Here is a 27,377-nt window from a genome sequence, read left to right on the forward strand (position 1 = left end):
ATATATATATATATATATATATATATATATATATATATATATATATATATCCTCCGACACATATATCCTCTTGGTCAATCTTTCCGCACTCATTCTCTCCATGTGCCCAAACCATTTCAAAACACCCTCTTCTGCTCTCTCAACCACGCTCTTTTTATTTCCACACATCTCTCTTACCCTTACATTACTTACTCGATCAAACCACCTCACACCACACATTGTCCTCAAACATCTCATTTCCAGCACATCCACCCTCCTGCGCACAACTCTATCCATAGCCCACGCCTCGCAACCATACAACATTCTTGGAACCACTATTCCTTCAAACATACCCATTTTTGCTTTCCGAGATAATGTTCTCGACTTCCACACATTCTTCAAGGCTCCCAGGACATTCGCTCCCTCCCCCACCCTATGATTCACTTCCGCTTTCATGGTTCCATCCGCTGCCAGATCCACTCCCAGATATCTAAAACACTTTACTTCCTCCAGTTTTTCTCCATTCAAACTTACCTCCCAATTGACTTGACCCTCAACCCTGCTGTACCTAATTACCTTGCTCTTATTCACATTTACTCTTAACTTTCTTCTTTCACACACTTTACCAAACTCAGTCACCAGCTTCTGCAGTTTCTCACATGAATCAGCCACAAGCGCTGTATCATCAGCGAACAACAACTGACTCACTTCCCAAGCTCTCTCATCCACAACAGACTTCATACTTGCTCCTCTTTCCAAAACTCTTGCATTCACCTCCCTAACAACCCCATCCATAAACAAATTAAACAGCCATGGAGACATCACACACCCCTGCCGCAAACCTACATATATGTGTCGGAGGTGGAGGGAACGAGGAGAAGTGGGAGACCAAATTGGAGGTGGAAAGATGGAGTGAAAAAGATTTTGAGTGATCGGGGCCTGAACATGCAGGAGGGTGAAAGGCGGGCAAGGAATAGAGTGAATTGGATCGATGTGGTATACCGGGGTTGACGTGCTGTCGGTGGATTGAATCAGGGCATGTGAAGCGTCTGGGGTAAACCATGGAAAGTTGTGTGGGGCCTGGATGTGGAAAGGGAGCTGTGGTTTCGGGCATTATTGCGTGACAGCTGGAGACTGAGTGTGAACGAATGGGGACTTTGTTGTCTTTTCCTAGTGCTACCTCGCACACATGAGGGGTGAGGGGGATGGTATTCCATGTGTGGCGAGGTGGCGATGGGAATGAATAGGGGCAGGCAGTGTGAATTGTGTGCATGGGTATATATGTATGTGTCTGTGTGTGTATATATATGTGTACATTGAGATGTATAGGTATGTATATTTGCGTGTGTGTGTGTACATTGTGTATGGGGGTGGGTTGTGCCATTTTTTTCGTCTGTTCCCTTGAGCTACCTCGCAAACGCGGGAGACAGCGACAAAGCAAAATAAATAAATAAATATAATATATATATATATATATATATATATATATATATATATATATATATATATATATATATATATATATATATATGAGTCGCGTTATGTAGCTGTCATTAGTACAATATACATGTATATTTCGTGAAGTATGCTTCCCTGTCTGGTAAATATATCCACCCGTTGCTCATCCTATTGAAGTATATCCACAGCTAATTGTGTGAGATCTTTTAAGTAAATCGTCATATCATTGCAGTCAGATATGCTGAAATATCAATGTTTAATGGTTTGATTTGTAAGGCCTTATGTGATACCTTGAAATATATCTTTCGTGCGTTATCCTAGTCAGAAATATATCTTTCCTTTATCGTAATCCCGTGAAGAATATCTTCCCTGTGTCGTAATCCTTCGAAGTATATCCTTCCTGTGTCTTAGTGCTTCGAAGTATATCATTCCTGTGTCTTAATCCTTCGAAGTATATCCTTCCTGTGTCTTAATCCTTCGAAGTATATCATTCCTGTGTCTTAATCCTTCGAAGTATATCATTCCTTTGTCTTAATCCTTCGAAGTATATCCTTCCTGTGTCTTAGTGCTTCGAAATATATCATTGCTGTGTCTTAATCCTGTGATATGTACCTTTCATTTGCACTGATTATTTGAAGTATATCACTATTCTCATAATTGTCGGAAGGAAGTAGATCCCTTCCTGTGCCATAATACTCTCAAGTAATATATTTCCTCTGTCCTAATTCCCTTACCACATATCTTTCCTACGTCACAATCTTGTGAAGTATAACGGAAGTATAGCTCACGTGAAGTGTATACTTCGTTATAATCCTGTGGGATATAACGCTGTTGCCTTGATCCTTCGAAATATATCTTCCCGGGGTCTTTTATCCCGTGAAGTATACCTTCCTTGTGACGTAATCCTGTAAAGTATATTTTCCTTGCATACTAATCCAGTGGGGAGTATACCCCTTAATTTACGTCACTATCTGTTTTGATGTGGAATATATTACTAGCATTGTATGGTTCAGTAGTTCTTGCTTCATTATGAAATATATCTGTTTGTGTACGGGATGATAAAGGACTTATAACCATATTGTGAACTGTACTGATATATATATATATATATATATATATATATATATATATATATATATATATATATATATATATATATAGGATTCGAACCCGGAACCTTTTGAGTGGTATTTGGAAACAATGGAGGTTAGCATCGATGGCCTAACGGTTAGCGTTTCTGAATGCTACACAAAAAGTCCCTAGTTCGAATCCTGGTTGTTGATGGGTATTATGTGATATATATATATATATATATATATATATATATATATATATATATATATATATATGATGTGAAATACACAATTATGATGAAATATAGGTGAGAAATACTCACAATTGGTATACCAAGGTGTAATATACCCTTGTATATATACACTGCGATGAACTCTATGCATTATATCTTTACCTTAGTGATAGATATATACCTTGTCTTCATTTATAAATGGGTGATATATATCAGGCCGAGTATATCATCTAGATTTATACTTCGGATGTGAAATATAGTCTATATAGCATGAAGTAAATATATCTCTCGCTTGGGATGAAATATATCGCCTTCTTATAACTATAAGGGATCAAAATATATACTTATCTGTTCAACAGTATGAAATATATACCATATCCATAGATTCATGGGTGAAATAGATCTCCCGCCTCTGGAGACGCTAGGGTTGAAATATACCAAGTGTGTTTCCATACAACACGATGAAAAATATATACATATATATACCTCCGTTTTCTAATGGCTCTGGGGTGAAATATATCCCTCCCCACCTTTCGTAAACCAGGTGTGAAATATACCCCATCTCTCCTTCCTTGTGTGAGGGGTAGAATATTGTCAGTACTAAAGTACGCACTCCACTCTGTCTTAGTAGATCTATATACACAAGCTATGATAAAGATACTTGAAATATATCAGCACCAATGTTTATGATTTCTTTAACATGGTGAGTTCCATCTTAGTTCAATTATCCCCCTGTGTGTGTGGGTGTGTGTGTGTGTGTGTATGACAACACAGCGGGTGTAATCATCGTTACGTTTGAAAAGAATTGGAACTCACTGCAAGGTCTGGCTTGCACTAGGCTTAGAGAACATCGAATGCTAGATGAGGATCGAGAATGTGCTTGGCCTACTTCTCCTCCTCTCTCTGTCCCTCCTCCTTCGGCCACCGCTCACAGCAACACACCACACAAGACTGACTGGTCGGGGTGGGGGTGTTGTCTTGTGGGGGCACGGAAGGCGGCGCTGCTCCTCCCCCCTCCTCGCCACCCGCACTGCTGCACGGGGGCCTGGTAAGGTGAAATATTCTCTCCTCCCCCCCACGCGTCGCTCACGTTTCCATGGGATCCATGGAGCCAATATGGTCTCGGGTCCTGGCGATAGCCTCGATTTTCTTCCGCCCGCCGCAGAAAACGAGCGTTGCTCCATGCGAGAAAACGGGTCTAGACGCGCTTCCCGTCACCAGAGAAAACGGATATTCGTAAATGTTATTGAAAATCGGTATCGTAAATGCTTGCGTTTCTCACACGACATGAATGTGTGTGTTTTTTTTTCCTTGTAATGTAAATTGACGAATCAGTATGCATACTCTATTAGAGCACTGTCCCTTTTTTTTTTTTTTGCAAAAATAAGTAGCAGTTAAGAATAATGACTGTTTGGCAACTGCCTCCTGCTGCGTGACCAAGTTGTGATTATTACGACCCAGAAACGACGAACAAGTGTGAGAGAAAAAGCGACCAAAAAGTTTCTCTCTCTCTCTCTCTCTCTCTCTCTCTCTCTCTCTCTCTCTCTCTCTCTCTCTCTCTCTCTCTCTCTCTCGATACTTGTTTGCCATTTCCCGCTTTATTGAGCTAACGCCAGAAACATACGAAGAAATTACTTCATTCGCTCACGTCCATTCTCTTTTCGTAATGTTTAATGCTTCATATGTTTTGATTCAGTCCATTTACACGTCGTCCCCTGTATACCGCATCGCTCCAACTCACTCTAGCTCATTCACACCTTACACCTTACTGCATGTTCAGGCCTCGAGCGACCAAAACCTCCTCCATTCCTTATCTCCTCCACTTCTGACACATTCACGTCTTTGTCAACCTCTCCTCACTCGTCCTCTCTATATTTCCAAACTGTTTCAGCACAGCCTTGTGAGATGTCTCGAGTCATACGCTAATTACCAACACTTCTCTCTTACACTCTCATTTCTTACCCGACCAGCCCTTCTCACACCTCATATTGTAGCATATCACTCCCAGCACATTCACCTTCGTCCGTGCATTGTCGTCTCGATCCCTTCGCATCGCATCACACACACACACACCACACCACACCACACCACACCACACCACACACACACCACACCACACCACACCACACACCACACACCACACCACACCACACCACACACACACCACACACACACACCACACCACACACACACACACACTCACACACACCACACCACACCACACCACACCACAACACACACACACACACACACACACACACACACACACACACACACACACACACACAGGGAACAGAAGTCAGAGCAACAGATGGCCATTGGATGTGTTAGAACAGTCGCGCTTCTTTCGAACAAGCTGTAACAAGGCGAATCTCCATGATGAAGGAAAAGTTTCGGTTTTCAAGGAGGAGCGAGAAAGACGAGCAAGCACAGGGGCAAGTCCACAAGCGCACTCACAGACACGAAGAGATGCCATATGGTCCACATATCCTTGCTTGAGTCCAGAGACTATGATGCGTTTTGATCAGTGCGACAAAGAGATTGAAGGGAGGGACGTGAGATGTTTTAAGTCGTGTGTGTTTGGGGGAAGAGTATGTTCTGATAGTCATTCAGGATGGAGGTAGAGAAGAGGATGGAACCAGAAGCCATTACACAGTGTCATTAGGAGCGAGACACAGCCATAGCTATCTCGGAGCGGAAAAAGGAGACGAAAGTTAACATGACGGAGGTACTTGACGATGCTTTGGCAAGAGACTATCAACCCTCATCGGTGGATGAAGAGGAGTGGTTGTGGGAGAGGTTGCCACACTGCCTGGGTAATAGGGAAACGCCTCGGGCCCCCCACTCAACTGGCAGTGATTTTCGAGCCGTGATGAAGACTCGTCATCTCTTACCCTTCCTATCACTTGAGATGGCTGTCATTAAGGGTATTTTAACTCGTGCTGTATTGTCAACTATGAAAAAAAAGAAAGCGGAGTTATTTATCTCCGATATGTCATATGTCTCTTGCCCGGTTTTGGCTTCAGACTAGGGACGGCCCAACTACCAGACTGGTAGGAGAGAGAAGAGACAAGTGTAGGTGAGAACGAGGGAATGTTATATACCTCCACTTCTGCAGGAGTAAGTGTCTGTTAGACGCTGGGCAGAGAGAGGCATCGGAGAAGAGGCAGTGAAGTACCTGAGGCTTTAGACAAGCAGGAACCTACCCGAGGAAAGGCATTAAAAAGAGTTTCCTCAAGTTGGTGCAGCTATCGCTCCTGACGTGGCGCTATTAACCTGCAGAAGGGAAACAGCAAGAGGAGGAGGAGGAGGTGGTGGTGCGCTTACAAAGAAGATAGATCCAAGAATGTTGTGGTCAGACGAGGACGAGATTACCTATGGGGGCGTTGAAGGTCTTGAGGTGAGGAACAGGTGGTGGTGGGTGGTCGTCTGCAGAGTGAGGGGGGAAGGACAGGTGATCATCTTCTCCAGGTCCTTGACTGTGGAAAAGGGTCGTGGTGGAATCAGACCCTCCTCCTGCCGTCGGTATGGGAGGGACCACAGTCATCCTCTTGAGATGTGTGTTGGAGACTCCCCAGTACATGAGATCCACCTGGGGGGAATATGGTCGACCCTCGTAGCATTGATTTAGCCGATAATGATGGTAGAGAGCAGGCGGCGCGAGACTGTGGTCGTTGGGAGAGACAATTTCAGGTCAAATGACCTCGGGTTTTGGGAGATTCAGGGTTAACGAGCCGTACAGCAGGTGGGTTGAAGTTGGAGTACACATGAAACGATAGTACTGGTGTAGTACACCTGTTACATCACTTCTCACACCCCTCACTCATCTCCCTCACGGTGTACCCGTATACACCTCACTCCTACATCTGTGCATTAGATACGCATCTGTACACCTGTGCAACATGATCCAGCCATGAAGTACGGACGAGTACAATGAGCCACATCTTTCCGAAGTGAATGACGTATATATGGCGTTGGACATGTGACCTTGAGCTTGGGGAAAGAAGTGAGGGTCAGTCAGGTGTTGGACCCCAGGATGAGAAGTCATATGTGTACCTAAAGGCTAGACATATGTGGACATTTACCTCTGTAAGCAACTTTTGTGTGCGGCATGTACATATGAGGATGAGTACACACATGTGCACATCACACACGAGGCAACACGAACGCACAATTTCCCCGTACAGTACAAATAAGTAATTACACACACACACACACACACACACACACACACACACACACACACACACACACACAGATATATTATTCATGCAGGTGGAGTCCGGTAACACCTGTATATATATATGTATATATATATATATATATATATATATATGTATATATATATATATATATATATATGTCTCCATGGTTATTTAATTTGTTATAGACGGGGTTGTTAGGGAGGTGAATGCAAGAGTTTTGGAAAGAGGGTCAAGTATGAAGTCTGTTGTGGATGAGAGAGCTTGGGAAGTGAGTCAGTTGTTGTTCGCTGATGATTCAGCGCTGGTAGCTGATTCGTGTGAGAAACTGCAGAAGCTGGTGACTGAGTTTGGTAAAGTGTGTGAAAGAAGAAAGCTTAGAGTAGACGTGAATAAGAGCAAGGTTATTAGGTACAGTAGGGTTGAGGGACAGGCCACTTGGGAGGTAAGTTTCAATGGAGAAAAACTCGAGGAAGTGAAGTATTTTAGATATCTGGGAGTGGATTTGGCAGCGGATGGAACCATGGAAGTGGAAGTGAATAATAGGGTGGGGGAGGAGGCGAAAGTTCTAGGAGCGTTGAAGAATGTATGGAAGTCGAGAACATTATCTTAGCAAAAATGGGTATGTTTGACGGAATATTGGTTCCAACAATGTTATATGGTTGCGAGGCGTTGGCTATAGATTGAGTTGTGCGGAGGAGGGTGGATGTGCTGGATATGAGATGTTTAAGGACAATATGTGGTGTGAGATGGTTTGATCGAGTAAGTAATAATAGGGTAAGAGAGATGTGTGGTAATAAAAAGAGTGTGGTTGAGAGAGCAGAAGAGGGTGTTTTGAAGTGGTTTGGTCATATGGAGAGAATGAGTGAGGAAAGATTGACCAAGAGGATATATGTGTCAGAGGTGGAGGGAACGAGAAGTGGGAGACCAAATTGGAGGTGGAAAGATGGAGTGAAAAAGATTTTGAGTGATCGTGGTGAAAGGCGTGCAAGGGATAGAGTGAATTGGAACGATTTGGTATACTGGGGTCGACGTGCTGTCAATAGATTGAACCAGGGCATGTGAAGCGTCTAGGGTAAACCATGGAAAGTTCTGTGGGGCCTGGATGTAGAAAGGGAGCTGTGGCTTCAGTGCATTATACATGACAGCTAGAGACTGAGTGTGAACGAATGTGGCCTTTGTTGTCTTTTCCTAGCGCTACCTCTCGCACATGCGGGGGGAGGGGGTTGTTATTTCATGTATGGCGAGGTGGCGACGGGAATGAATAACGGCAGACAGTATGAAGTATGTACATGTGTATATATGTATATGTATGTGTGTGTATATATATGTATACGTTGAGCTCTATAGGTATGTATATTTGCGTGTGTGGACGTGTATGTATATACATGTGTACGTGGGTGGGTTGGGCCATTCTTTCGTCTGTTTCCTTGCGCTACCTCGCTAACGCGGGAGACAGCGACAAAGCAAAAAAAAATAATATATTTATATATATTCTTTTCTTTTCTTTTAAACTATTTGCCATTTCCCGCGTTAGCGAGGTAGCGTTAAGAACAGAGGACTGGGCCTTTTTTGGAATATCCTCACCTGGCCCCCTCTGTTCCTTCTTTTGGAAAATTAAAAAAAAACGAGAGGGGAGGATTTCCAGCCCCCCGCTCCCTCCCCTTTTAGTCGCCTTCTACGACACGCAGGGAATACGTGGGAAGTATTCTTAATCCCCTATCCCCAGGGATAATTTATATATATATATATATATATATATATATATATATATATATATATATATATATATAGGTCTACATGGGTATGTGTAAGTGCAGTTACCTATTTATAATGTACAGTGAAGGAGTTTCACACTGATGAGGCCTTTAGAATATCTGTTTACTGTCCACATTTACCACATCCTCAACCTGTTTATACCATTCATCCACCACTCTTATTCTATAAAAGCACTTCACATATTTCTTAACAAGTTTCTTGCTTAATTTCACCTTATGTACGCTGGTTGTTGTACCACTACATCTCTCGAAGCACTTTTCACTGTCTATGTGTGTGTGTGTGTGTGTGTGTGTGTGTGTGTGTGTGTGGTGTGCAAATATGTACATGTTTAACTTTGTATACCTATGTATGTATTTGTTCTCCGAGTTTGATATTTTCTCATACTACATCATGAACATACTCCACTTCATACTACATCACGAACATACCCCACAACCCCCTCACACCACATCACCAGTGTACAGACGCACGGGTCACCTCTCCTCCCCTCACCACACAGCCAGGCCACATACGCACGGGTCGCCTCACCTCCCCTCACCACAGAGCCAGGCCACAGACACACGGGTCACCTCTCCTCCCCTCACCACACAGCCAGGCCACATACGCACGGGTCGCCTCACCTCCCCTCACCACAGAGCCAGGCCACAGACACACGGGTCGCCTCACCTCCCCTCACCACAGAGCCAGGCCACAGACGCACGGGTCACCTCTCCTCCCCTCACCACAGAGCCAGGCCACAGACGCACGGGTCGCCTCTCCTCCCCTCACCACAGAGCCAGGCCACACGGACCCACAACACTGTAAAAGATTCATCAACGCCATGCAACTGTAAATTAACATTTGATGCGTGTAAACAAAAACTGACCCTTCCCCCCCCCCCCCTCCCTCAATTGTGTCACGCAAAGGTCATGTTTCTCATGCACGATTCTCTCGTTTGGGTGATACGTATGACCTTCCGTGACCTCAGTTCAGTCACGTGAATCAGGAGACACGTAGAGGTCAACCTGGTGTGTGTGTGTGTGTGTGTGTGTGTGTGTGTGTGATGACCTGTTTGTATGTACCTAATTGTACTGTACAGGGAGAGAGTTCTACACTCGATAGGCCCTTTCTCTTGTACCATCTCTACTGTTATATGACTTTTAAGACTTAATAATTGGTGTCCACATTAACCATTTCTTCATTCAGTATGATTTATTATCATATTCACCTATTTTTATGTGCATTTGTATGAGGACGCATGGACAAGTGTACATATACGTGCTTACATTGCAATTCTTCCAGTACACAAACATAACACACGCACGAACTACATGTATAAATAGCGCCAACCCACACACAGCTGTGGTGCGTCCAGGTGTGTGTGGCATCCGTTCGCTCACCTCCACCACAGCCGTCAACTCCCGTGGCGCACAATTCACCCAGCAAATATATACATATATTAAAAAAAAGAAGAAAAACTCTCTCTTGTCTCTAAGTCGAGGGTTGAGGGATCTCTCACATGTCACCTTTATCATCATAATCTTTTTGGGGGGACGCGAACTTCACCCTCTAGCGTTCTAAGGGGGAGTGGGTTGGGTGGGCAATAATGCCACCACTCCAGAAAACGAGATATAGTTAACCCTTCCCCTGAGATAAGGGGAGGGTCATCTGTAGATTATGATATGGTCACCTCCCCTGATAGCGAGGGGCTTCTTCCCCGAAAGATATCACTGATAATGGTCAATGGGTCGCTTAGAAAGAAATAATGTTGCCTTTAAGTGAACTAGGCCAATATTTTTCATGATTATCATTATCGTTTATATCCATACCTTCTTTCTCTAACGCCTTAATTATTCAGATAAGTGACTGAGTTTGGTAAAGTGTGTGGAAGAAGAAAGTTAAGAGTAAATGTGAATAAGAGCAAGGTTATTAGGTACAGTAGGGTTGAGGGTCAAGTCAATTGGGAGGTGAGTTTGAATGGAGAAAAACTGGAGGAAGTGAAGTGTTTTAGATATCTGGGAGTGGATCTGTCAGCGGATGGAACCATGGAAGCGGAAGTGGATCATAGGGTGGGGGAGGGGGCGAAAATTTTGGGAGCCTTGAAAAATGTGTGGAAGTCGAGAACATTATCTCGGAAAGCAAAAATGGGTATGTTTGAAGGAATAGTGGTTCCAACAATGTTGTATGGTTGCGAGGCATGGGCTATGGATAGAGTTGTGCGCAGGAGGATGGATGTGCTGGAAATGAGATGTTTGAGGACAATGTGTGGTGTGAGGTGGTTTGATCGAGTAAGTAACGTAAGGGTAAGAGAGATGTGTGGAAATAAAAAGAGCGTGGTTGAGAGAGCAGAAGAGGGTGTTTTGCAAGAATTACGAGATATAGATGAATGAAGTTATTCTTTAGAAACGTAGAAGTCTGTCTGATGGCACCCCGTGTTGATAATGTTATTATGTTGCGCTAGAGAGGAAGCATTTTGAGGCCCAGATACCACTATCTATTGTCTGATAACGCGTCGGGATATGACGCTTGAAATATGATGTAGAGGCAAGACGTAGCCGACCTGCTTGTTCAAATGCGTCATGGTAAATATAATCCACAAATGATATATACCCAGTGTCTCTTTTTTTACTGCTGTCGCCTTAACAGTAGATAGCTGTATGTGGCTTTGAGTGGTATAGTTTCCGTGAGCAGGAAAGCCCTCCATGTCGACTCGTTATATCTGTAAAACGAAGTATATACCTTTATGCAAATGATCCAAGAACGAAGTATATACATGGATACAAATGATCCCGAAGGGAAAAGTAAAGAAAAAAAAATGGGATGTTACCAAGTGTTTATCACTGGTCAGCGAGCTAAAAATCCGAAGGCCATAATACGATTCATAGTCCCCTCGTGCACCGCTGCCGCCTGTACGATTCACATTAACTCCAGGTTGGGTCGTCAAGGCTCATGTCTCCCTTTATGTAACCAAGCACCGCGGGAGGCAGTGGTTGGGGGTCATTAGTTATCACTTCACCTTACCTATGACCCCATGTGGCACACATGCTACGGAATGCTGTTGTTATGTGTTTCTACTGTAGCACTGTTCCCAAGCTGAGTTGGCCAGGGCACCACCGGTCTCGTCCCTTATTTTCTCCTCACATCTCTCCTCTCCACCATCTTTGCCACAGCTTAAAAAACATCCTCGTCCTTTCTTTCGTGGACGAGCTGAACGTATCACATCACAATACGGCGATATATCATAGATCGTCTGTTACTTACACTTTTCTCCAACACTGGCTCCTCCACAAAACAAGTGACAGTCTTCAAAAAAACAAGTCCCCATTTACCTTAATGACACTTGGCAAAGATAATATGTATATTTTTTTTCATACTGTTCGCCATTCCCCGCGTTAGCGAGGTAGCGTTAAGAACAGAGGACTGAGCCTTTGAGGGAATATCCTCACTTGGCCCCCTCCTCTGTTCCTTCTTTAAAAAACTAAAAACGACGAGGGAGGATTTCCAGCCCCCCATTCCCTTCCCTTTTAGTCGCCTTCAACGACACGCAGGGAATACGTAGGAAGTATTCTTTCTCTCCTATCCCCAGGGATCAATATATATATATATATATATATATATATATATATATATATATATATATATATATATATATATATAAATGGATACACCGGCACACTACGTCCCTCTCACCGACACAGCAGCAGCATCTCCTATCGCGAACCTAACCATCGCAAAGGCAACACGGGAACTAAATGTTCTTCAGATCACCTAAATAATGTCTACAAATACACAACCTACCCATATATACATGTTAAATCTGGCCTCCATCCATCACTTCAGTCATACAGAACATCCACCTACGATCCACTAAAAGCGAAAACATGTTACCAGCATCCCGTCACCAGCCTAGCCTACACATCACTTTATCCCTAAGAATCTAAGAGACATCCTGGACACCCAGACAAAGTCCCTTGGGGTTCCCCAGAAGGGATACATGGGACGACTATAGCAACAACATATGTTATTAATTAACACCCTTATGGCTGTAAGTCCTTATATCCCTGTAATGCTATTCATGTATAGCCTATTAATATCATGTACCTTATACAGTAGAATAGTTATATACGTGTATGGACCTCTTTCATGCACAGATCTGTAATAAACGATTGTAGAGAGCAACAATTAGTCTTAAGTCATATCAGTTAATCAAATGTTTAGGATGATAAATAACACCAATATTTGTACCATTTATTTTATGCTTGGACCAGACTAGACATTATTTTGTTCATCATGCTCTTAAGACATTATGGAAGGCAGCTGAGTGAACAATGGAGATCATTAGATCCGTTTAGTTCTTCCTGAAACTTTACAAATTTACAAAAAAAGAAAAAAAAAATAGAAAATATTCCATCACCTTATATTTAGTGTCTATATTGATAAAACATTCTTTTAGGAGTGAATAGCCCTCGGTCAAATGAACCTTCAGTTGACAAGATAATTATTAACCTATGTCATCTACAAGTATAAAAATAATATTTACACAGTGTGAAATTATAGAATAAAAAAAACAAATTACAATACAATAAAAAGTCACAGCCTTACAAAAGTGAAGCAAATAAGCTTATTTAGCATAGCTTGTACATATAATTCTCATGTTGGGCGCAATAAATATGGAACATCAATGGACCTTTGGAAGTTTGCTGGCTGCAGACGCGTCTAGTTCAGCCAATATTGGCTGTCATGATAAATGATAATTTCACTCAGGGGGAGGGAAACCCCTGAGGACAATCATCGCCAGCTGATATCGGCCTGCTGCATTTTGCAGCTAATGCCCTCAAATACGCCACCAACATTCAGTGCTAAAGAAACAATTATAAATAGGCACTGGGCAACCTATTTCATATCAAGATTTTGTACATATGCGTACGAGTAGTGCCCCTGTAAGATACAAAAATATATGAACTTAAGTCACTGTAATGAAAGGGGAAGAGGAGAAAAAAAGAAAGGAACATTGAAGCAACCTTAGCGCCTAGTATCACACATTAATGGTGGGGTTTAAGGAAGGTCGGTTCGTTTGTTGACGTTCACCGTAGATTATTGTCTTTCACACATCTCTAACTCTGTTTGAAGTGCCCTGATCATATATATATATATATATATATATATATATATATATATATATATATATATATATATATATATATATATATTCTCGTGAAAGACCAGCTATTCTAGTAATATCTAACCTAGTCATGTATCCTTCGTGTATTACTTATTACAGCATGTGCTTTATTATGTATTATCCTATCGGCTTAACACTAACATATAAACGGAGACACATATCAAGGTGCTGTAAATTCTTAGATTTATATAAAAATCATGCACATCGATCCAGCATCCATATCAGACCTCAAAGGCGACCAAGGAGAGAATGTCAAGCCGCTGCGATTGGTCGATGGTTTTACGTCACCACGGAGGCGGGGCGTAGACCTGCAGCAATAGAACACTTTTCCCTCTCACTTTAATTATATATAACTGAGTTACATTACAGTGCTTTGGGTGATACACGTTCATCCTCCTATTCCAATGACATTATGCGTCCATGGTTAAAGGAGAAATGCTTAAAATGTAAGGAAACCGAGCCAAAAAATCACATAGTTTGACATTCTCTCTGCACCCGCCCCGTAACATAGGAAAGACGCGAGCATCGTCCCATAGCAGTACGAGTACTCGCTAAGCACCAAGTTTCTATATTCTCTTCCAGTAATTGTCATCCTCATCTCTATATTTGATATGGTAGTCTTAATTTACAGGAGAAATTAATTAAAATACCTCAGGCACAGTGGCATTCGGGTGGCAGCCAACCGCTTCGCAGACCAAGATCAATTTTATAGAAAAATAATGACATTCTAGAATTCGCGGCGTCGGAAGCTCACAAAATTTTGACCTGTGTCGTAAAGTGACACCAGAATACATTTACATGAAGAGAGGAAAACTAGGTGTGCAGCACAGCTTTGTTAGTGAAGTTAATGGGTCTTTGACAATATTCGACTCGGTAAATAAGGTCAATTTTGTGTTTGTTGTGTGTTTCACGTAGTCTATGTTTTAGCCTTACGTAGATTATTTACAAGCATTATATATATATTACACATATATAAAGGTGAATGCTTCTGCCACATGACTAGTTTATAGGTAAAGGTGATGATTATTATTGAGCTATATTTTTTTCCTGAAACGCAATAGCCTACATGGTTTTATGGTTAGTGTGGCGAGGGTGAAGTATTTGTGAGTGATGATTGTATCTAAGGATATGTGGTGAGGAAGAGGAGGAGTGTAGGGGGGTTGTGTGGTGATAACAGTAGCTGACTAGCGATCATACAGTGAGGTGGGGGTTAAGTGATGACAGTAACTGATGAGTGACCTATATATAGTGAGTGTAGTGATAATGATCAATGACTAGTGATGATACAGAGGTAATATAGTCACGACAATAACTCTGTAGTTAGGATACAAAGGTGAAAGTCATCACTGTGTGTGTGTGTGTGTGTGACTAGGAACTCAACATCGGCGAAAAGCCTTGGGATTGGGATGAAGATGTGCTCAGCGCCTGTGTCTGGCAGCCACCAGGAGCAGGATGAGGGTAGCCAGGCCCACCATGACCACAATATCCCAGGCAGGAACACAAGCATCTAATGTTGACATAAGGCCGAGCGTGGGGTCCAGGAGTGAGGCGAGGGAGGACCTACCAGCATACAGATCAAGACCCAGTGTGGCGTTCATCCCCAGCAACATGTCCATCCTGAGGAGCGCCAGGGTGACGGGGACGTAGGCGTCAGCGTCAGCTTCTAGGGCGGCCTCGTACAGCTCCCTGGCGCGGGTCACGTTCTGGCTAACACCCTGGCCCCACTCCTTCATGTTCGCCAGGCTGAACATGGCCTGGGGGCTGCCTAGGTGCGCCGCCTGGCCATAGTACTTGGCTGCCGAGTGTTCGTCGGCGGGAACGCCATGGCCGTAGTAGTACATATCGCCAAGGCGGACGTGCCCCGTGGCCAGCCCTGCGTCCGCCGCCCGTTGCCACACCTTGAGCGCCTCGCTGTAGGCAGCCTCCTCATTCCTGTAGACGCCGGTGATGCCCGAGTCCAGTAGCCGACCTGCGTTGACGTGGGCCGAGGCGTAGCCCAGGTCGGAGAGCAGCAGGTACTTGAGAAGCGCGGCCGAGTAGCGGCCCTTGTTGTAGTCCTCGAAGGCGGCCTCCTGCAGGTACTGCCAGTTGCCGGAGAGCGCAATCATGCGGTACAGCGGGAGGGCGTTACGGCAAATGTTCTCGGCCAGAGCCGAGCTCCCGTCAGGAGTGACGGTGGTGGTGGTCACCTTCTGCATCCTCTGCCAGTAGTTCTCTGCCACCCGGAAGGCCGAGGGCACGTGACCAAAGGTGGCCGACACCTCCCACATCATCATGGCTTCCTCCACACTCCCAGAGCTGTCGGGATCCTCGTATAATTTACCCAGGAGGTAGAACGCCTCCACGCTACCGGTTTTGATGCCTTCTTCGAGGTGCTTCCTGGCCTTACCTAGATTCTTGGGCACCTCCCCGTACCCCTTCATGTGCAGGAGGCCTAAGTATGTGTGGGCAGACTTGTCCCCGAGGCTGAGGGCCGACTGCAGGAGCTCCAGCGTGTCGTCACGATCCGGGCTGATGGTGTTGTGCAGGTGCATGGAGGCTAGGAGCACCATGGCTGTGGTGCTGTTAGCCTCGCTTGCCTGTCGGAGGTAGCGGGCGGCGCGCACGGGGTCATACCCAACATCGGGCACGCCCTTGTACAGGATTATGCCCGCCCGCAGGGCTGCCTCGGGGTCGCCGCTCATGGCAGAGTACTCCAGGAACTGGAATTCGTCCAGAGAAGGTACCTGGTAGGTGGAGGGGGTGTTGTCGTCCTCAGGCCACACGAACCTTGGCGGGTTGCGGCCCTTGGCTTCCTCCGTGGTGGTGGGGAGGACGGAGGTGGCCGCCCGTCGCAGGTACTGGAGGGCGGCATCACAGTCCCCACCACTCCAGTAGTGCCTCCCCACCATGATCTGGGCCAGGGGGTCATTACCCATGGCCGCCAGCAGGTAATGCGACACTGCCTGACTCTTCCGCTCCTCCTGCGTGAGAGAGGTGCCCGTCAGGTTGTGCGAGAGGAGCAAGGCTTGAGTGGTGTGGGCCCTCGTGCCCCCGACACTGACCAGACTACTGGAGGATGCTGCTGCCCCATCGATATCCTGCGTCAGACCTGTCCCCAGGAGGCGTGCCAGGGTTAGGTCACTCTCGGCGTCCATGTTTCCTTGTTTTGCCGCCTGCTGCAGGAGCTCCACGCCCCAGGCGGCCTCCTGCTGCTGGAAGAGGGCATCAACGGCTTTTTCCCTCTGCTGTTGCCATTCTGCCACTTCCCCAAAGCCCTGCACTCCCACCACTAGCACAACTACACCAATACCTAACCTAGCCCACATCGTCATCACTGCGTTAACTGCAATTGACAAAGTTCCTCCGTGTACTCTTCGCGTCTGTTGACCGGGCTCCTGTAGTTGTTACTTTAAGTCTCCTCTATGAACTGAGGTCAGCCGCTGCCGCTGACGGCCCTCATCACCTTAAGGCAACGTGTAAGTTTGTACTAGACTTTGAACCTGGAGTGACTGACGCAACTCGAAGACGAGAACTGTGAGGCGCCACTTATCTGACGTGTCCTTAGTCCACTATAGAAAATGAGGATCGTGTGACACACTATTATAAACGAAGCAAATACACAGACCTTCCCTTATTGTATATTAGATTATTACTAAATAACAGGGTATTATATTTCTATTTTTTTAAGTCGTTGTTTGATCGAGGGTTATGCGGAATTAAAATCAGATATCTTAAAAGGGGTGAAATATATTCCATATAGTTTGTTTACAACAAGTGGTCGGGAGGTCTGTGGGCCATGATGCTTTACCATGAAAGATTCTTCGTATATTCTATCACAGCAAAAGATGATTATATGAAATGAGTGTGAATATTTGTATTTTTTTCACTTACTAATTTAGTTTTGAATAAAAATAGATGATGCAAAGCCTTTTTTTGTTTGTAAATAGTATTGAATCCCTGTACATAAAGAGGCAACATTAATTTTTGACACGTAATGATAGCTCGTATTTAATCACTTGGGCATAAACTATTTAGTAAACATCAAGGCTAAGATTATGGAGAATTGAATTACTCCTCTAAAATGCTAATAATGGCTTAGTGAGATGAAGAGAAAGTTTCCTTAATATGAAGGCGGTGGCGAGTGTCTTGCTGCTACACGTCAGTTGGGTCAACATCAGTGAACAGCTGGGCGAACCGCCTTACCTACACGGTTAACCATTTAAGTCAAAGAAATATGAATGTTAGTTACAGTGTCTTATGCTATATATAACTGAGTTTGTTGCGAAATAGTAAATTCAGTCATGGACATGTCAGTAGGCTTAAGTTGGGTGTGTTGATGTGAGTTGTAGGATCAGTTAATAGTTCTGTTTTATATAATACCCTGTGTCTATATGTTAAGTTTTTAACGAAGCTAACACGGAGAAAATGAGATAGCAGTATTACAACTGCATAAATTTTCATGTTGATATTTCCTACCAGCAGGACTCTTCCTAACACATTCTCGCTCCGCGTAAGAATGACAGTCATTAAGAAATATACCTTTCAACATGAACCAACCCCTACCACCATCCTAAACTTCAGAATCCTTTAAGCACCTTCCAAACCAGTTGTATGTAATTTTACATTAAGCTTCAAGACCGCCTGAAGACCATTTCAGTATGTCACTCAGTGTAACATCTGGAAGAAATATGGTGAAAGTGTAAGAGATTCTTATTACTGGAGTTCTCTTTGCTGTATATCGCATTACGTTTCTAAAGATTATGAACATATGAATATTTTGGTATTTTACCTTTGTAAGGACGTGCATGGTATAGCTTTTAGATTCTTGTTTCTTCTCATATAGAAAAGATATGTGGTGTAAGAATAATGAATTATAAGTGTGTTTTCTGTATTGGCACTCTTAGTATTTATGATTTAATGATAGGTAACCAGATAGCGAAGATGGTCATGAAGGAGAGAGAATATGTGAGGGTGAATGAAAATGATATAAAGAGGCCAAGATAAACTATGGAGTAGTTTTGAGGCTTGGCTGAGGATGATGTTCTCTGATTTCAGTACATTATACTTGATAGACTTAGTGTGTGCGAGAAGTCATTACTCGCCAGTTCGTGGCATCTTTAATTTAAGTGGAAAAAGCATTTACGTTGAAAAGAAAATTATGTAAACCAGTTGTGTTTATCACCCATTCCTCCACCATTATTGTTCTTTATTTATAATCAAGATGTTCTTAAATCTTTTATCAGTCCCAAACCATATTGATGTAAAGATTATATAATACTCAAACAAGGTATTTGTGTAACTTAGTTTTTTATTTTCTTTATTAACATTTCTGTCTCTGATACTTCCACCTACTTTTACACCCATTACGACTTCTCAAATAGCATGGCTTTTAAAACACTATCTGTAATTGATCCTGCCCTCAGTTTTGTCCACATCATTTGAAAGCTGATTGATTTGCACTCACAGCAGACAATTCTTTTATCAACCCTTCATGCACAAAGCCACACTTTCCCTTGCTCAGTCCTTTTACTTTCTGTGTGTCCTTGACCATGCTCTCTTATATTTATCTTTCTCCCTCAAACACTTTCCCTTCATATATTCTTCTCTTTATTCTATAACACAAAGATTGTTCATCTCAGATGGTTTATAGAATTCATGTTCTTTCAATAAATGCTCATATCCATCACATTCGAGAATATGCAACCATTCTAAAACTTTTTTTCATTTCCATGTTGTTATACCCCATAACCCACAGATAGAAGAGGAACTTAATCTTTCCTATTCACAGCAAATTACTGTTTTTCACTTGTTTTAGGAACAAGATTTGCCCATCGATATTCATGTTGGAAAACTAGTGGAGTGGTTAATCTCTCGTCGGCATGTAAAGCGTGAGTGGCCTCAAGATGTGCGCGTGATACGAGAGAAAATCAACAATGCAATTCAGGATATGCCAGAGCATCCAGAGATCACACGTCTTCTCTCTGGAACATGTTAGTTGACTTGTTTTAATTGTCTTTCTTTGGATTTGTGCCTAACCATGATTTAACTCTTTACACCAAATTTTTTTCTTTAAAAGTTATTGAAATTTAGGACCATTCATGTCTTGATACTTTCCAGTCAAACCCCACCACCCTTAATCTCTCTTACCTTACTCTCAAGTCTGCCCCTTACTCCCTCATTCACCAAACATTGGTAATTTATATTTTTTTTTCTGCATGACATTTTCATCTTGGAATTCCCTCCTTTTTATAACCAGCTACGCTTTACCTGTTCTTTATCACACTTTCACAATAAACGTATCGTATTATTTCTTGTATGTTGCTCTTCTAAGCAAGATCCTTTACCACAGGTATACTGTACATATCATATGTTTATTGCGTACTTACGTTTCAGTCTCATACAATGGAACAAGCTGAAAAGTTCCTTTTAACTAACCCTGCCATGTGTTTAAACTCATTTTCTTGCCCCACATAACTTCTCTTAATGCTAGTAGATTGTCTGTGTATTAACTATCCTTACTGCTTTGGCAATTAATGCTTCATCTTCTCAAAGTATGCTCCCAGATATGTGACACTCTAAACACTTCGAAATTCCTCATCTACTTGTATTTGTCAATAATTTGAAATTTCTTTCTAAGTTTCCTCTATTTTGCACTTGTTGGCATTTATTCCTTTCTTCCTCATAAGAACCCAAAATAGAATTCCATGTAGTTTCTTGATTCACTGCTTGACAGTTTTGTAGAAAAATGACACTCCCATCTTCCAATATTCATCGTTTTAGCATAACCATTGATTAAGTTCTTATATTTCAGATATCAATTACTTCAAATGTCTGAAGATTGTTGAGATTCTGAAGGAAACCGAAAAAGATAGTAAAAACATCTTAGGATGGTATGGTTCTCAGCGAATGAAGGTGAGTTGTTTTTGAGATACTATTGCTGTCTTACTATGTCTTACATCACAGGAATTAGGCCTTTATGGGGAAAAATGATTCATAGAGATTAAGGGGATGGATACTGAGAGGTAAAGGGATGTATGATACGCAGTGTCCAGATGCATTTTAGATTTTTGAAAGTAGTGTCACTGGATAGTAATGAGGTGCAGCAAGGGGATGGAATAGGATGGTTTGAGAGTAAGTCTGAATGTGAAGGACCTTAAGGTGCTTTGAGTTACCTAGGAGTGGAGGTGGCAGCAGATGGAACCTTAGAGGTTCGTGCATCATAGGGTGGAAGAGGGGGCTAAAGTCTTGGTTTCACAAACTTTTTTGGAAAGATTTTGAATTAAAGAAAGACTAGAGAGGACCAATTAAGCATGCGCAGGCCATATTAGCTGTATGTTTAATTTCTCATACTATCTCAGTTTTCTTGTAGGTTTTGCTCATTGTTCAGTAATTGTTATTTTATCTCCAGGATTGGCAGGAGGTGGTCCGACTCTATGAAAAAGATTGTGTTTACCTGGCTGAAGCATGTCAGCTGCTGGTACGCAACATAAACTATGAGGTGCCAGGCATTAAGCGCCAAATTTCAAGGGGGATTCAGATACAACAGGTATGTGGTATTATCTTTACTTTTAATTTCTTATGAATACTGTAAGTAAATCCAACACACTGTGGTAGACATGGCTGTCTGGAGAGTGCTCGAAACTAAGGGCCTGAGGTGCTGATTGTGTGAACTCTAATCAATGCACACTAATCCAAATGAGTGAAAATGTAATTCAGAGATAAGAAGAGACTGATGCTTGTTGTGTGTTTTTGTGGTGGACTCATGAACTACCAGACAGATTTGATAATACTTTTTGTGGCAAAAAAATGTCAACCAAAGATAGTGCTGTTGCAAAACAGCACTAAACAAATCAGTGCTAACCAAGGGGTCTGTAATTTCCCAGCAACCTTGAAAACAGTAAAATTTGTTTAAAGGCCTACTAATGCTGCATACTTTTTCACAGGAGTGTGATCATAAGGAAGGAGAATGTATTAAGGGTATTGCTGGTTCAAAGAAAAAATACCTGGAATCATGCAAGCAGATTGGTATCGCTGGTGATAAGGTTTGGAAATATGATTCTTTCATAAAATTTTGTTTCCTTTTTACTTAATAGTAGATTAAAGTAGACATCTGTTGACAAAATGTCTTTTAGATAGGCACCAGAGAACATACTTTTCACTTTGACCTGTTTCTCCAGCTTATTAACATATAGAAAACACTGTTCCTTTAATGGAGTGTAAGTGTTTTTAAGAAAGCTCTTATCTGTTCATCCCAGTTATCTGGGCAGTTTTTATTTAGGAAAAGATGGAAAGTGCTTTAAGGAGAGGCTATGTAAGCTTCACAAGGGTCTGTAGCATCTCAAAGACTGCAGGTATTTCAAACTTAGGCATTTTTAGAACCATGGAAGCAGAAGTGAATCATAGGGTGGGGGAGGGGGCGAAAATTCTGGGAGCCTTGAAGAATGTTTGGAAGTCGAGAACATTATCTCAGAAAGCAAAATTGGTTAGGTTTGAAGGAATAGTGGTTCCAACAATGTTGTATGGTTGCGAGGCGTGGGCTATGGACAGAATTGTGCGGAGGAGGGTGGATGTGCTGGAAATGAGATGTTTGAGGACAATATATTGTGTGAGGTGGTTTGATCGAGTAAGTAATGTAAGGGTAAGAGAGATGTGTGGAAATAAAAAGGGTGTGGTTGAGAGAACAGAAGAGGGTGTTTTGAAATGGTTTGGTCGCATGGAGAGAATGAGTGAGGAAAGATTGACCAAGAGGATATATGTGTCAGAGGTGGAGGGAACGAGGAGAAGTGGGAGACCAAATTGGAGGTGGAAAGATGAAGTGAAAAAGATTTTGAGTGATCGGGGCCTGAACATGCAGGAGGGTGAAAGGCATGCAAGGAATAGAGTGAATTGGAACGATGTGGTATACCAGGGTTGACTTGCTGTCAATGGATTGGACCAGGGCATGTGAAGCGTCTGGGGTAAACCATGGAAAGTTGTGTGGGACCTGGATGTGGAAAGGGAGTTGTGGTGTCAGTGCATTATTACATGACAGCTAGAGACTGAATGTGAACGAATGGCGCCTTTGTTGTCTTTTCCTAGCGCTACCTCGCACACATGAAGGGGAAGGGGGTTGTTATTCCATGTGTGGCGAGGTGGCGATGGGAATAAATAAAGGCAGAAAGTATGAATTATGTACATGTGTATATATGTATATGTCTGTGTGTATATATTTATGTATACATTGAGATGTATAGGTATGTATATTTGCGTGTGTAGACGTGTATGTATATACATATGTATGTGGGTGGGTTGGGCCATTCTTTTGTCTGTTTCCTTGTGCTACCTTGCTAACGCGGGAGACAGCGACAAAGCAAAATGATAATATAAAATATCTTTAAAAAAGTTCATAAACTCTACATGCTGCTCAGCATCTTCCAGTTTTGCTTGGCTTGTCACACAAGTTCTGTGTCTCAAACCCATGGATTTGACAGATTTCCTTTATTTTATTTTGAATTTGAAATATGCACTCACACTTTCTCCCAGTTACATGCTAGAAGAAATGTCCTAAGAGACTATATATCATAATGGTCAAATGTACTTTCAAGGAAATGAAGTGCAGCTTTTTCCACATCTTTAAGAGATGAGATACAGTTTAATTGGGCCAATTTACAGTTTAGGAATATTGATGGCTTCTAATTTTTTCCTTTTCTAGAATTTTCAATGTATGCTGTAAATTCTTTATCTAGATATATGAGGATGCTTGTCTTTCTCATTAAAGTAGTAGACTGGCTTGTTTCGAAATTTAGAGGGAGGATGTTTGTCTCCTTTAGGCTCAAACTAAAAACAAACACATTTAGTGTAAACCAAAACCCAAATAGAATAATGAAGGGTAGAAGTGTAAGTTTGGAAAAGAAGAAAGGATTAAGGGACAGCATAGTCCTTATGACTTTGACCTATGCAGGTGGACCTGGGAAGAGTCACAGAGGTCAAGAATCCAAACTATGGAAGTGAGTTATTTGAGAGGAACATATGATATGACTGGATGGAGTGCAAGATAGTAACAAGGGGGTGTATGAGAGGTATGGTATGACAGGGAATGCAAAGGGAATGAATTGTAGAGTGGGTGAAACATGATACCTTGAGGTATGTGGAAAGGATGCAAGATACAGAGTGTACAAGGAGAGTGTATGATAATATGATTATTGGAGTTGGTGTGAGAAGATCACCTGTGATGTGGGGAAATAGAATTGAAGAGTACTGGAGGGAGTGAAATAGGGAAAGAATGTCTGGAATGGTGTATGTGAGGAAGGCATTTAAGGAAAGGGATAAGTGGAGACACTTTTAATGATGTGGCTACCCCCTTGATTGGAGTTCCTAGAAGAAACTTGAATCAGAAATATAGATAGATAGTTGGAACACAAAGCCAAGATAGGCTAGACTTTTAAAACAAATTGGAGTCAAGCAGAGTAGATTACCAGTGCCATACAATTGTAACTAGAGCTGCTAGGAGAAGGTTGATGAAGGGGATTGATTCTTTTTTAGATTTTTTAAACTGATTGAGTATAAGTATGTGACTTTTTTCTTAACAGGTAAAACATGAGCTGGTTGATCTTGTCAAGACTCTTCCTGAGGAATTTGCTAAAATTGCAGAGAGCAGCAAGAGTCTTACCATCCCTCATCAGTTGTATTCAGACTTCATGTCATTTACTCTTACGGGAACCCAGCCTGATTGTTTGCCACTACTAAAATTTGTTATGGGTATGTAGAATATCTCTTACGTAGACATGGACTGGAATGCAGGATAACTTGTCTAAATCAGACTATCTGTGCTAATTTTGCCTTATGCCACTGGCCTGTTGAGGGTGAGGCACTAATGCAAAGCTGCCAACCATTACTTTTTTTGCAGTATTTATTACCTTTTTTTTCAAGATAGATATGGCAGTATGATTTTTCTTTGTAGAATACATTTTTTTGAAATTCTGGTTGTATGTTCATGTATTATACATGTCTTGTGTATGTAATGTATGGGAAGTTCACAGGGGTGCACTGTTCAATATATAGAGTATGTTCTCTTCATGCATGCAAGTACTAATGCAGTGTACAAAATAACAATCTGACATTAATCAATTTTCAACCATTTCATGGAAATGACCACACAAATTGTTGCACAGTCGGTCTTACTGTCCAATCATATCTTTAACCTTTATAATAGCTTGTGTAACTAAGCTAGTCTTACTCCTAGGCCAGGCCCTTCTGAGGCTTTAAAAAGTCAGGCAAAAATATAATGCATAGAGGTGGATGGTATATTACTAGTGCCCTTCCATCTATTGTTGTTCTTCAAAGTAGTAATATTTGATTTACTTAGATTTTCTAGCAGTGACAGATGAAAAGTAACAATTAAAATTTTGTTAGACAAATCAAATCCCGAGCATGTAAGTTACATCATCACATCAGTTTATTTGGGCCTCTACCATTAATTAGAGAGTTGGGGTGAGAGAGTATCATTAAATTTTAGGGAGAATAAAAAGATGTTTTGGAAGGAGGTAAATAAAGTGCGTAAGATAAGGGAGCAAATGGGAACTTCAGTGAAGAGGGCTAATGGGGAGGTGATAACAAGTAGTGGTGATATGAGAAGGAGATGGAGTGAGTATTTTGAAGGTTTGTTGAATGTGTTTGATGATAGAGTGACAGATATAGGGTGTTTTGGTCGAGGTGGTGTGCAAAGTGAGAGGGTTAGGGAAAATGATTTGGTAAACAGAGAAGAGGTAGTAAAAGCATTGCAGAAGATGAAAGCCGGCAAGGCAGCAGGTTTGGATGGTATTGCAGTGGAATTTATCAAAAAAGGGGGTGACTGTATTGTTGACTGGTTGGTAAGGTTATTTAATGTATGTTTGATTCATGGTGAGGTGCCTGAGGATTGGCGGAATGCTTGCATAGTGCCATTGTACAAAGGTAAAGGGGATAAGAGTGAGTGCTCAAATTACAGAGGTATAAGTTTGTTGAGTATTCCTGGGAAATCATATGGGAGGGTATTGATTGAGAGGGTGAAGGCATGTACAGAGCATCAGATTGGGGAAGAGCAGTGTGGTTTCAGAAGTGGTAGAGGATGTGTGGATCAGGTGTTTGCTTTGAAGAATGTATGTGAGAAATACTTAGAAAAGCAAATGGATTTGTATGTAGTATTTATGGATCTGGAGAAGGCATATGATAGAGTTGATAGAGATGCTCTGTGGAAGGTATTAAGAATATATGGTGTGGGAGGCAAGTCGTTAGAAGCAGTGAAAAGTTTTTATGGAGGGTGTGAGGCATGTGTACGTGTAGGAAGAGAGGAAAGTGATTGGTTCTCAGTGAATGTAGGTTTGCGGCAGGGGTATGTGATGTCTCCATGGTTGTTTAATTTGTTTATGGATGGGGTTGTTAGGGAGGTGAATGCAAGAGTTTTGGAAAGAGGAAGTATGCAGTCTGTTCTGGATGAGAGAGCTTGGGAAGTGAGTCAGTTGTTGTTCGCTGATGATACAGCACTGGTGGCTGATTCATGTGAGAAACTGCAGAAGCTGGTGACTGAGTTTGGTAAAGTGTGTGAAAGAAGAAAGTTAAGAGTAAATGTGAATAAGAGCAATGTTATTAGGTACAGTAGGGTTGAGGGTCAAGTCAATTGGGAGGTAAGTTTGAATGGAGAAAAACTGGAGGAAGTGAAGTGTTTTAGATATCTGGGAGTGGATCTGGCATCAGATGGAACCATGGAAGCGGAAGTGAATCATAGGGTTGGGGAGGGGGCGAAAATCCTGGGAGCCTTGAAGAATGTGTGGAAGTCGAGAACATTATCTCGGAAAGCAAAAATGGGTATGTTTGAAGGAATAGGGGTTCCAACAATGTTGTATGGCTGCGAGGCATGGGCTATGGATAGAGTTGTGCGTAGGAGGATGAATTATGTACATGTGTATATATGTATATGTCTGTGTGTGTATATATATGTGTACATTGAGATGTATAGGTATGTATATTTGCGTGTGTGGACGAGTATGTATATACATGTGTATGTGGGTGGGTTGGGCCATTATTTTGTCTGTTTCCTTGGGCTACCTCACTAATGCGGGAGACAGCGACAAAGCAAAATAAATAGATATAAATAGTGTATATATATTGAGATGTATAGGTATTTTTATTTGCGTGTGTGGACGTGTATGTATATACGTGTGTGTGAGGGAGGGTTGGGCCGTTCTTTTGTCTGTTTCCATGCGCTACCTCGCTGACATGGGAGACAGCAACAAAGCAAAATAAAAATAATAAAAAAACATTATTTAATGGATAGGAAATGAACTACTATGTATAAACCCAATCCTTTCCTGCAAAATTTAGTTCGTATAATCTCTAACAAACTAGTAAATGTGTTCATCTTACCATTACAAATGCCAAATCATGTCTATGTAAAACATTTAAAAGTGATATAATTAGGAAAATCAGTTAGACTCTGACCGGTAATCAGTTAGACAATGACCAGTTCATAATGGAAGAGTTTGAAGAGGTCAGA

General features: G+C 42.1%; 3 protein-coding genes across 4 annotated transcripts in view; 1 reads left to right on the forward strand and 2 right to left on the reverse strand.

Annotated features, from left to right (window-relative positions):
* LOC139757163 (uncharacterized) overlaps positions 1–3,777 on the reverse strand; it is a 138,843-nt gene extending 135,066 nt beyond the window's left edge. The window contains exon 1 of the mRNA XM_071677280.1: positions 3,560–3,777. The gene's annotated coding sequence lies outside the window, so the exon portion shown is untranslated. The remainder of the gene's footprint in view (positions 1–3,559) is intronic.
* An 11,368-nt stretch (positions 3,778–15,145) lies between these two features.
* On the reverse strand, positions 15,146–17,338 carry LOC139757166 (uncharacterized). Its single transcript, XM_071677283.1, has one exon. The coding sequence runs from the start codon at positions 17,197–17,199 to the stop codon at positions 15,304–15,306; it is 1,896 nt and encodes a 631-aa protein (XP_071533384.1). The 5' UTR covers positions 17,200–17,338; the 3' UTR covers positions 15,146–15,303.
* Positions 17,339–17,972: 634 nt separating this feature from the next.
* The window catches only part of LOC139757167 (CDK5 regulatory subunit-associated protein 3-like), a 31,141-nt gene continuing 21,736 nt past the window's right edge, over positions 17,973–27,377 (forward strand). The window contains exons 1-6 of one of the 2 annotated variants that reach the window (XM_071677284.1): positions 17,973–18,107; positions 19,683–19,857; positions 20,679–20,779; positions 21,276–21,413; positions 21,811–21,909; positions 24,436–24,604. In XM_071677284.1, coding sequence (XP_071533385.1) covers positions 18,102–18,107; positions 19,683–19,857; positions 20,679–20,779; positions 21,276–21,413; positions 21,811–21,909; positions 24,436–24,604 — 688 coding nt within the window. In that variant the 5' untranslated portion in view covers positions 17,973–18,101. The remainder of the gene's footprint in view (positions 18,108–19,682; positions 19,858–20,678; positions 20,780–21,275; positions 21,414–21,810; positions 21,910–24,435; positions 24,605–27,377) is intronic. The other variant, XM_071677285.1, reaches the window with a different exon arrangement.

Source organism: Panulirus ornatus, chromosome 25, assembly GCF_036320965.1.
Source record: "Panulirus ornatus isolate Po-2019 chromosome 25, ASM3632096v1, whole genome shotgun sequence".
Taxonomy (NCBI): domain Eukaryota; kingdom Metazoa; phylum Arthropoda; class Malacostraca; order Decapoda; family Palinuridae; genus Panulirus; species Panulirus ornatus.